The 12524-nt window shown below is 46.8% G+C and overlaps 1 protein-coding gene across 1 annotated transcript; it reads right to left on the minus strand.

Moving 5' to 3' along the window:
* Positions 1-256: 256 nt before the first annotated feature.
* Positions 257-1750, minus strand: LOC146197883 (iripin-1-like). Its single transcript, XM_084591820.1, has one exon. It carries the CDS (start codon positions 1748-1750, stop codon positions 428-430), a length of 1323 nt encoding a protein of 440 aa, XP_084447946.1. The 3' UTR covers positions 257-427.
* Positions 1751-12524: the final 10774 nt, after the last annotated feature.

Raw genomic sequence — 12524 nt, forward strand, 5'->3', positions numbered from 1 at the left:
CTATGAGGCGCATTTCTGAAGCTTATCTGACGCTTAAGCAATCAACACAAATGCAAAGAATTCCCCAATATGGATTGTTTCTTTGTGTGCTAGTCGATACAGTGAGCCGTTAATATCGTCCCTGCTCCGCAGGTGTCTCATAAGTACCTGCTAACCGCATCGGAACAAAACATGACTAAAATAAAGGTATTTTTGACAGCTTTGCTCTGACTGTCAACTACCAACATGACACAAAAACGAATTTTCACACATGACTCTATTGCTGGACTCACACTTCAAACAAGTGTTCGGGACTTCTTATGTTGCAGAGAAAATCCCTGCGTAGCACTCTCGTGGATTCTATAAGTTTAACAAGGGCGGCTTCCTGCCGTAGCATCCGCAAGCACTTACATATCTACCACCGTCCACATGCGCTATCATGTATCGTCTACCAAATGAGCTCAACGACCCTGCCCACGAATAGGGTCGCATTTTTCGCAGGGTCGTAAAGTACGAACACGAAAGGATGGTTAACGTGGAACTCAATAGGCGAGCTAGGAAAGTCGCCCGCTTCGGTAAGCACTGTGACGCCGTGGTGCTCTCCCTGTTGACCAGTCTTGTTGACCTTGAGCTTCACCTTGTGCACGAACTCGGTGAGAGGTGTGCGGGCTTCCTTGAAGATCCCACCAAGGTCGGCCTTCTCAGAGTCGAAAAGAGCCCCGAGGCCGGCTCGCTTCAGCACCTCGCTAAGACAGACCGAGCTCTCGAGTTCGATGTTTGGCATACTGAGCTCGACGAGGGCCTCACGGCAGCTGTTTAAGGCCTGCTGAAATGCCTCGGCGTCTAAGCGGTACTCGACGGCGTGCACTCCGCGCCGGTCAGTTGGCAGTAGCAAAAGCATGTGCCAGTTTCGACCCACGCTTGGTACGACAAGACACCGCGCCGAGAGGGCCTTGGACGCGCAGTAACGGTAATACGAGATGCAGCGCACCATGTGCGTCTTGCATGGGTCAGTACCGTTGTTGTAGAAGTTGGCCAAGATAGTCTTGTGGTGGTCGAAGCGCGAGCCCCACGAGTGCTCGGCGTATGCGGCGCTCGCAATAAGCTGACACGATGACGCGTCGGCTCCGTTGCCCTTGGACAGGTTGTCGCCCATGACGCTAGGCACGTAACCGCGAGATGTTATCTCGAACCAGCGGTTGATTTCGTTCCTCGTGCGCTCAGGCTTCGGGTCGACTAGCAGGGTGCGGATGGCCACAGAGAAGTTTTCGCGGATCGTCTTGCCGAAGCCTTCTTGGATGGAGTCCAGAGTGGCCACGAACAGTGCACTTATGAACTGGAGTCGCTGGTGCTTTCCACCGCAGCGCAGCGTGCGTATGAGGTTCTTAAAGAAACCCTGGATTCGGTCGGCAGGCATCGGAAGCTCGCTGAAGCGCAGCACTTGTTCGAGCTGTTCCTTGGTGGTGCCACCGCAGCCGAAGCAGAGGCTCACCAGCAGCCAGTACACGTGTGTGGGCGAGAAGGAAAGGTTCTGCTGGCGAGGAAGGTAGCGCAGCAGCCGATGGGCGAAGCTGTTGACGGCGTAGCTTATGTGCTGCAGTGCCAGCGGCTCCAAGAGAGGTCCGGGGATGCCGAGATCTACCTCTTGGCTTCCGACGGACGGCGAGCGGCACTTTTCCTCCAAGCCCTCCTCTAGTGTAACGCTGCCAGCCGACTCGGTATCAGTGGCTGCTGCCTCGGGGCAGCCACTCGTCATTGGAGTTTGAGCCATGGTCCTAAAGCAAAGGGGCGACAAGCAGCAGAACTGTTCCGATGGCAGGCTCCTTCTTCTTCCTTATCTTCTTCTGCACGTGGAACGCGCAGCCGGTGATTTTGTGCTTGTTTTCTTTGTCTTTCACATAAACACAGAAGAGAGGCTTACGTTCAGCTAGAGCTTTTAATCAAATTTGGAAAGATGAAACTACTGACTTCCTTCATTCTTGAGAAGGGTAAATGAATGAATGAGATCATACTTTCTTGTGCTCAGCCCTAAGTATTACATTCTTTAAACGTTATATTTCATAAATAGAAGTCATTTTATAGATAGGTAAAATCCTGCAGATCGAAGTATTGTGAGTAATTTTCACGAAGGAGTAGCCACGGGCATCACAGGAACTGCTTTGCAATATAACTTTTTGGTTCTATCTCAGCCGGCAGGTATAGAAAGGTGATAAGGATTCCTGAGTTGGTTGCAATTTCGTCGTCTTCTGGAACATTGATGTGCAAAGCTTCTCTTTAAATTTACAGCTTCCACAAGCTGTAAATTTTTGCACGGGCGAGCAACACGGGCCAAACAAAAAATACGTCAATCTGTCGTAAATGTTGAGCAGTAATCTGACAGTTTGGTACAAAGCAGATCTCTCCTTTACGTAATTTTGCGCTCTGGTGCTGTTACTGCTGTTCACCTCCAATGAATATTTCTGTTCGAACAGTGAAATATGCGGTGGATCGCAAGCAATGTCCAGATGACGGAAAGCTCATGTCAATTACTGTTCTCAAATAGTCATGAAAACGAGGGAAGTCTTCTGGCGTATATGCATCGAAATTTCGCCGCAAGGGTGACTTTTCCCCCTGGAATCGTCCAATTTTTGTTCGCGAACAAAAAAAGGTGGGAATCATCATTTGAAAGTCTTCTGACGACAAATAGTGACAGTCATAAAATGTATGTTATTATATCGCAAGTTCACACAATTTATGTTCTTATATCACAAGTTGACAGAATTTAAAACATATATTAAATAATTTTACACCCAAAATAAACTGCTACTTCCTAATCTTGACGAATAGAACTACGAAGCAGACGCATCAAGCGAAGGTTGGGGGGGGGGGGGGGGGGGGGGGGGGGGGGGGGGGGGGGGGGGGTTCTATTGTGCTCAAAACAATAAAATAATAAAACAACTAAAAAGAAGGAAAATTTAGAAATATAAGAACAACAATTAACGCCAAAAATTCCGCGCCATGTACAAGCAGAGAGTGGTTGACTTAACAACAAAGTGAACCTGTCCCTCATGACCGCCAAGAAACATGTTTCTAAAGACTAACAACCGCCATGGAGGGTTTCATTTACATTGCTTGCCAGTGAAGTAAATAAAGAAACCGCTCATTGGTAGCTAGATAGTGCATGGCACCTCTAAAGCAGACATCCATTGAGTACTAGCACGCGCGTTAAGACAAGGAATCAAAAATTGCCGTTTTTACGGTATTTTGACCCCAGCAGACGCCCAGAGCTGCGACTATCCTGCCGAAAGCAACCTTCATTTCGTGCCGCAGAAAAACGGGCGCAGCCTTTGTGAAAACTCACAATGTGATACGGTGCTTGGTACTGGCCCTTCCTAAATGCAGTCTTGTTCCTTAGTCGTGTGCTTTTAACACATAACTATTTGGATCTGTCTTCTACTACTATCCTTGCCGGTCACAGCACGCAGTATTTTCTTACAGAAAAAGCTGCCAGGGTTCTTATATTTTGCAAATATTTCGCCATAAAATACTCTCTAATCGTTCACCGGCTCTCCCCCCCCCCCCCCCTCCCCGCTTCACTCAATTGCCCCATTTCCGAAAACACCTGCTCTTTCCAGTGATTTAAGGAGCTGGTCAGACATCAAGTTAAATTTAACTATTTAACTGAGATAATGAGCATGGGAATAAACCCGACAACACATCCTGCATCTTCAAACAGCAACCACGAATCGATTACTCTCCATTTAGGAACTTAGGTTCTTTTCGTTTCAAAACAACCGACGGGTCAGATGCTCATCGCTGCCCAACTTATAAATAAATGACGCCTCAAGAACTAGCTTTGCTAGCTTCTTTTTTGAGATGCCAACAAATTTACTTTTTCGAGAAGTGAATGACAGCAGCAAGTTGAACAGTGCTATACACCTTCCTAGTTGTGGCTGATGTAGGAGGTAGAACTTCATTTACACATCATTCAGACAGCGACGGGTCTGCTCTAAAGAAGACAGGGTGGCAATTCAGACGAATTTCGCAACAAATACCAATTTTGTACTGAGGAATCTTGATAATGGGCTTGTTACAGCAAGCTGGTTTCTTCTAATTTCGGTTCGAAAGTGCACAAATGATGACTCTACTGTTTCCGAGGTGCCATAAAAATGACGACCCACACGAAACCTATTTCCCATACTTTTCAAATAATGGCAGATGGTATACGGGATGTACCATCTAGTATTTCTTTTTCTGTTCGCCACCAATATCAATACTAGAAACAGTTTTATATTTTCTTGTTTACGTAAATGCTTACACAAGCTTTCGGGGACGGCATTGAGCACCGAATCGAGGCAGTCATCATTCCTGAGGTATTCAACTTGGATTCCAAAGCTGGATTGTACTTCATGAGAACTGCTTTCGTCCTTCAATTTAGAGGACTACAAGGCCTTTGGGTTCAAGTAACGGCTAGCTACCCAAGGACGGTGAGGACCGCAATAAAATTCCGTCAGGGAAATTCATCTAGAGTGTACCCAAGAATGCGGAGAGAAAAGCGGCTGCGGTTTCTGTGATCTTTATAGGTGAGGCTTCACTCCCTTAAACCTTTTAGCACGTTTTAGAACAAGGCGGACCACAACGAATTAAATTTATCGTGATATTTGCGTCTTCGAACGCACGCAAAACCGCGTACATTCACACAAGCACGCACACAAGATCGTGCACCGTTGAAGGTGAAGCAGCACCTTTTATGCATCATTTGCAGCAAACTTGAAGGTTTCGAGCCCTTTTGTGTTTACCGATAGTTAAGCTGCAACTCCAGATCACAGTTCGCGACGTAACAGCCTGCGCTGCAAACCACAAACTGCGGTCTTGCATAATAACGCGATATAGTATTCCGTCACTCGTGCACTATAAACGTTATACCGGGTCTTGGCTCTTCGTAATTGCAACGGGCGAATGAAAAAAAAAAACAAAACAAAGTATAGATTATGTCAAAAGCATTTTTCTGTCGTTTTACATGCCTTGTGGCTCGTAGGTCTATAGAGCGTATTTTCTCGTTTCCTCGGGTATGGAGGTGATGCACTCCGGATTGTGTTATGGATAAAAAACAGCATACCTTGAAGAACGTACGGTAGTGATCACAGTCATTTGTTCGAGACATTCCACTTGAGACGACTTCCTCGGCAATCGTCAACTTGCATTGCAATAATTCTGTGCCAGTTGGTCATGCTGCTATCAAATAGTCTCGTTTTGTAGACGCGCTGTCACTGACAGGTTCTGAAAATTTCAGTGCTGCCTCTTGCTGTTCTGCGTTGTTTTAACCGATGGTCGCTTTCGACAACTAAGTCCCGCGACTAACATTTCAGCGTTCTCGAGCGGCTGGCGGTTTCTCGCTCAGCAGAACCGCATTTAAAGTGGAGGTGCGCAGAGCACTTGGCTGACGTTATGAACAAGCGCCTTCATTTGAGGCCTCTCCTCCCCCCCCAATCCCCCCTCCCCCTCTCTGACTTGCTCTCCGCTGAGCTGCATAAAGGGAGATTTCGAATTTGTGGTTTTCGAGACCAATCAGGGAGCAGCAGCTGGCCTCTAGAATCCGCTTGCTTTCGACAAAGCACCGAAAGTTGTGCACCAAAACCTAGCAGTCGACGTCCAGCACTATATGAGAGTGCCGCTGGGGACACGGATCGGAAACCCATCTTTATGGTATGTTGTGTGATGTTGGCAGACATGCCACGTTTACAAAAGTTGAAAATTGAGTTGTACGCCCTTTGGCTGCTGCAGAAGAAACGACTAAGCATGGGAGGGTGCAGCAAGGGCAGAGCGCCACAAGGGAAGAGGTAAAGTGGAAGAGATCGGTCAATCTCTTCACTATCCTCCTCCCAAACCCAGTGAACCCTGGAAGCACCAGGAGCTACGTCGGCGGAAAACGTAGCCAGGCAGCTCTCGGTGTATGCCTCGCCTCCTTAAATATTTACAACGCCGCTTCTCTGGGTGTGCGGCGTCTTTCTGTGTATTCGTATATACACAATTTGCTCCCTTCTGGATCGCCGATTTACTAATCAAGCAGATTTGTAGTTCACTTCCCCCAGCGTTCCTAGCGCTCCATCCTAAATCCCGCGAATCTTTTTCTTCCACTTTATCCCGAGGTCGGATAGCACTGTCTCTTGCATATTTGTCATCTTTGTTTCGATTTCTTTGTATCTATTTTCAGCACCTCTAAGCGACCGTCGCTTTATTTCATTGTTAACCCACCCATCGCTGATGTCTCAACTAATAAAGCGTGGCCGCTTCTATGTTCTTTGTTTTCCTTGTTGCTCAAGTGGGGCCGGAATTGCGTTTGACCGCTTCTTCACCTGAGCACAAAAACAATTTTGCCGCCTGGCTCATTTGTTCACAACCCGAGAGTTTTTTGTTTCCGCATGAATCTTCTCCTGCCTGTTTAGCCCTGGCCTTTTCACCCCCGTCGTCTGCATGAGCATTGCCCGTGGACGCCTTGCGCAGTTTTCACGGAGACGAGAAAAAGCGCGGTTGAACGATGGTGCGTCGTTTATTTCTAATTAGAAACTCAGAAAAGAAACGGGCAGTGATTCGGCGCCGCCGACTCAGTTGACAATTCAAACCGCTCGTCGGCGTCTAAGCGGAAAAAGGATGGTGGTTTGTGGCTTGTGGGATTTAACGTCCCAAAGCGACACAGGGTATGAGAGGCGCCGTAGTGGAGGACTCCGAAAATTTAGACCACCTGGGGTTCTTTAACGTGCACTGACATCGCACAGCACGCGGGCGCCTTGCTTTTCGCCTCCATCGAAAGCGGCCGCCGAGGCCGTGATTCGATCCCGCGTCCTTGAGTAACAGTAGTCGAGCGCCGTAACCACTGCGCCACCCCGGTGGGGCGAAAAAAAAAAAAAAAGGATGGATGATATGCCGCAGCACGTGACTATTGCCGGCTGTCAAGCGGGCTTGAGACGGCTATGCTTGTCGCACAGTGAAACCTAAAAATCTATAGTACGACTTCTTTTTTTCGTGAGTAAGCGCTCTGCGGTCGAGAACGCTGGCTGTGAGTTGATATTTCCAGAACAGCTTCACAACAATACTTCTTGCCCGCCCAAAACTTGGAGAGAGCAGTTCTCAAGGCGGCTTCGACATTTAGTACTGTTACACTACTACCCGTGTTTTCGCAAAAACCCGCTATGTGAAGCCGATTTGACCTTTAACCTTTCCGAGGGATTTCAGGTGTGTCCGCAGAAACAAGTGTGGCAGACAATGCGCCTTTTCCTTCTTGTGAACCAATTATTAATGTGAAAGCATTGCTAGGCTCGCCCCATCGGGGTGGCGCAGTGGTTACGGCGCTCGACTACTGTTCCCAAGGACGCGGGATCGAGTCCCTGCCTCGGCAGCCGCTTTTCGATGGAGGCGAAAAACAAGGCGCCCGTGTGCTGTGCGATGTCAGTGCACGTTAAAGAACCCCAGGTGGTTGAAAGTCCTCCACTACGGCGTCTCTCATAGCCTGAGTGGCTTTATGACGTTAAACCCCACAAACCAAACCTACAGGCGCCAGCGATGAGAGGGCGAGCGCTGTAGCGCAATAAGAAAGGAAACATCATCGGGGACCCTAATTCTCATCCTGTGAGGGCATGAATAGGCATCATTACTGGCTCCGGTCTACGGCTCCTATTGCAGATTTCATCATGCGCGCATATGCAGTTTATTACTAACTTAACCTCGAATTCCTTAATTACTGCCTCTACCATTTCATACATACTCATTAGCATACAGAAGTAATCAACCATATTACGAGAAAGACCATTCGACGCATATAAACCCGCCACTTTAAACAAGCAGTATCTAACCCACATGCGTCACATGGGGGTTACGTATGTGACTGGGGATCGAAGGGTGCCGGCGGCTTCAGTTCTCATATAACTCTGCAATGTCAAAGGATCCACCTGTGTTTTGCATCCTCGGCCATGTCATATGTTCACACACGCCGCCGACATATCCTTGCACGAAAACAAACAATATATGAAAGAAACAAAACACATGAATTGATTTCCTGATCAACTTCTTGAAGCAACCGCGCGAGGAAAGTGGCCTGCCCTCAATCAACTACCATAAACTAAGGAGAGAACAACTGCACGAGTGATTGAGGTTATTTTTAGCGCACCACTCAGAGTGAGTAATGGGGCGCCGTGTGGCCTTTGCTTTTTTCTTTCTCTATATTTTGTCCTGTACGGCGCCAAGACACTCTGGGAGGCTTCTCGAGAGTTGTAAACAATGCGCTTGAAAGCTGAGTTGCATCCCCCCCCCCCCCTTCGACCTCATGGTGCTGTTCTTTAATCCGCTGGGTCTTCCTACTCTTCGTATACTTTTCCTGACGGCGCTTTCGCCTCCTCCCTTCGGCACTTCAGTTGATTTATTTGGCAGTCCTCGATAGGGCGAGGTTGAAGTGGCCTGTGGCACCGACCCGTAACGCTATTGAACGGCATCACTGAATCAGGCGGTTTTGTCGCGCCACTGGTGACCGCTAATAAATATGTTAAAACAGCGCCAGAAACACGGACAGATAGGAAGACAAACACACATTAACATACGGTAATAAATAGTTGAGCTCTTACCAGCAAGTAAGGGCACTGCGTAAGCAGCGGGAAACAGATGTCTCCAAAAGAAAGCTCGATTCGGCAAAATATTTTATCGAGAGAGTAAGATAGAAGAGGAAACAAAGGGTAGGGAAAATATTCTTAGACATCGTCACCCCTGTGTGTCATGGAAGGTCGCTATTTTGTTGTTGGAATCATTTTGTAGCGGTCAAAACACGGACACGAAGAACACGAAGCACAAGGGACACCCGCAATCATTTTGTAGCGGTCGAAACACGGACACGAAGAACACGAAGCACAAGGGACACCCGCTAGCGGGTGTTCCTTGTGTTTCGTGTTCTTTGTGTCCGTGTTTTTACCGCTACAAAATGATTCCAACAAGAAATTACCAACTAGCCCAACTTGAAGCTTTAACGAAGCTATTTTGTTTTCTGCCCACTCGGTAAAAATGTCTCAGAGCCGTGCATAGACCATTACTAGACCGGCGTGACTCGTTTGTCCGCTCGTGGCACGGCCAAGGCCTACCAGTGTTTTATTACGAAGGAGTTTTATGACCGCATACGAGAGATATCATGAAGGGGGATTCGTGGCCCTCTGTTGTGGCACTGAGCATTCCCAGATGCACGCAACGTTTCGAGTAGTATTGTAGTATACCATGGGCGGTGTGTGATAGGTTTTTTTTTCTACCTTTTTTGCGTACATTGTACAAAAATACTGATGAATTGTTTTGCCGCATATTCAAGGGGCTAGTGTTAGATCCTGTGGAACAGGATTGAGCAGAAGAAATAGCGCTGACTCATAAAATGTATAGCTAATAACAAGAAAACAGCGGAAATTCACATATGGCTTCTGCTGGCCGACAAATAATGCCTAAGGGGGGCACAAAATTAACATTTATTTTAAATCATTCGAAATTCCAATCCATGTCTGGGCACCATTAAATTCTAATGGTTTTTACCAATAAGTATTATGGTAAGGAGGAAGGTTGAGATTGCGTTGGGTTGCAGCGGTCTTGGTTCGTGTGGGAAAGGTGAAAAGGTCTAACGGAAGTGAATTTTTAGACATTAAAATACAATGCACTATTGCGCATATTTAATATACACATCAGCTTTCAAATTAGCAATCGAGGCGATTTCATTAAAGGGTGTCCAGGCAGTGCGTGCTCTTTGCCGTTTTTTGAGCACCAGCGGACTTGATTCGCGCTTGTAAAGCAAGCTGCTGTGTCTGTATATGTATTTCATATGCCTTCTCCCACATCGTCACCCATCATGACCTTCTTTCTTCTCTCCTTCCCCTTCCTCAGTGCAGAGTAGCAGGCCAGATTTGAATCATTCGGGCCAACCTCTCTGCCTTTTCCTTTCATTAAATCCATCTATCTATCTTGAAAACGTAACGATTAATTGCTCTTGTTTGCATACGGGCAGCTGGATTAGATACGTCCTGAATGAGCTACCCCAGGATTCTACATAGAGACGAGCAGGCAGTGTAGAAATGCTAATTGAAGAATACGCATGCTACGGACATCAAACCAGTCACGAGTATTTCCCAGTAAGTAACAGGCATTAGCCAGTTTTATGCACACACTGGGTGTCTGTCTTTTGCAACTGATATTTGCTTCAGATATAACACTGAAGATAAATACGCTATGACGCCTATTGATGCCTCACATTATCGATACGTATGTCTAACTGGTCAAAATTTATTAGGGCGAAAGCCTTACTAGGCTATGTCGGAACCAAAAGTGTCCGCAAATTTTTCACCGGGTGTGGCATGATAAGTCATCATTCATGATGCAGAGTAGTGTGAAATATACAAAGATAGTGAATAATCAATAGAGCTATGGTCATTACTCATAATTCATGCTCAGATGTGCCTTTATTTAGTCACATTAATTACCAATCACTGAATATGTCGTGACTATGACAGGTCACGTGATAAGGTCATGTGCCCGTCATGTGCATGAAAATGACAAGTTGCTATGAGAGTATTACATCGCAAGTTCCCGTGACATATGTTATGTTGAGGCAGAAAAGGAAAGAAAAATGTCAAGTTGAATTAAAATATCACGTGGCTATAAGAGTATCATGTGACAAGGTCACGCGACAGTCAAGTTGCACGCGAATGTCACGCCGCGCGACAGGAGGAGCACCGTACCGCCAATTCCACACTTGCAGCAAAACTGCAATGAACGAGCGCCAAGGAAGAGAGATTTGCCACTGTGCGACCCAAGCAGCGTTCGTAGCAAAAACGAAAGAAAACGATGTACCCTGTGCAGTAGTAACGCTCAGGCTTTCGCATTTCTTCAGTGCAGTGTACTGCAGGGCTCTAAAAAGCAGAAATGGGCAACCTCATGAGGTTTCGACCTCATGAGGTCGACCTCAACCTCAAAATTACCTCAACCTCACGGAGTGAGGTGAGGTTGAGGTGAGGTCGCTGACAGCTCGAAATTTTTTGAGGGAGGTCACGAAATTGGACCTCAACCTCACGCGTGAGTTTGAGGTTGAGTGAGGTCGTCATTGTGTGAGGTCGAAATTGTAAGGTCCAGGCTTTTTGCTGTTGCCGCGGCTTTCTTCGAAGAGCGCCCCTTTTGACGCGGAGCTCGAGCGTACTGCCGCGGTGTGCCCGCTGACTCTCGGTGTTTGGTTACCCCTCAATCGGACGACCGAATGCCGCAGCCCCTGTCCAGCTTTCGGCATTCCACCGTAATGTACGCAGCCCGAGGACGCTTCCCTCTGGTCTGCTTGGAAGGTGATATTTTTTTTTACTTCACGAACTCCTCATGCCCCCCGCACTCCACCCCCGTTTCCACTGACTTGTTTGTGCCGATGCTTGCCGCGGGCTCAAACACCCAGGAGCGCGCAAAGCACATAACTCACGTTGACCTGCGGTGCTTTTGTCGGATGCAGCAAAGAAACCAGCAAACTAAAAGCGAAGCAAATTGTCTTTGCGCAGACGGCGCGGAGCAGAACTGTGTCTTGTGCATGCCCGTTTCTAGGCGCTAACGTCACGGCTGCTGCCTTACATTCGATAAAGGACCCCGCTGTACACAACACGGACACTTAACAGAAAATGGTGCAGCGAAATTGTTAGAGCACGTGATACTGACAGATAAAAAAAAACATGAACAAACCAGAAAAACCGGCACAATACCATCTGGGCATTTTATCGAAGTCCTCCTTTTCGAATTGTACGTCATTCTATATTTCGGTCCTGTAAATTTATATTCTTGTATTCTCCAGAACAACCTCTCTTTGGTCTTGTGCTGCTTGTTTCTTCTAACAGATTCACAGGTGGCCTCGAACAACTCCAATGGGATGAAGGTGCTAGTGTAGCGGTAAAACATGCAACAGGATGAAACGGACGGCACAGCTTATAAGACGCAACTGGTATACAGGAAAGAAGCCTGCGCACGTTAACTACTTGCCGAGATAGAAGAGACAAAAAAATACATGGGGCTTGTATGCAGTAAAGCGCAATGAAAAAAAAAATGATTTCGCTCCGCTAAGGCCCTTTATTTCTCTCTCAAATTTTAATGAAATCAAGCAATGCAGGAGGAAAGAGGAGCGTAAGGGATTCTTAACTTCATAATATCAGGTTTCTCTTGAAATCTCTTACTCAGGCACAGATAAAAAAAAAAGAGAAAAGCGTTCTCCCACATGTTTTTATGAACTAGAAAGTATTGAGATGGTTTCCGGCTCGACATTTTGGTGTCTAAACGGACGAATTGGTATGGCGAACTGAACGTGTCTCTTTTGTGTTCCCATCTGCTCGAGACGGACAAATCCATCGGATGAAAATTTTTGTGGCCAGATGTCGGAATAATTTTTTCAGATATTTGTTTTTTATTTCAAAATCAATTTAGATGTACGTGATATGAAGCCAATTACATGCTAACACTGAGGAATGCAGTATTAAGTCGATGTCTCAAACCTTCTATACGTTCTGGGAAGCGCAGTTCTCTTCGGTTTT

The sequence above is a fragment of the Amblyomma maculatum genome, chromosome 2 (assembly GCF_055883805.1).
Source record: "Amblyomma maculatum isolate TAMU_Amacu chromosome 2, ASM5588380v1, whole genome shotgun sequence".
Taxonomy (NCBI): domain Eukaryota; kingdom Metazoa; phylum Arthropoda; class Arachnida; order Ixodida; family Ixodidae; genus Amblyomma; species Amblyomma maculatum.

What these genes read in the sequence shown, in the direction of transcription:
- LOC146197883 (XM_084591820.1), bottom strand. Translation starts at nt 1,750, where the DNA reads ATGGCTCAAACTCCAATGACGAGTGGCTGCCCCGAGGCAGCAGCCACT.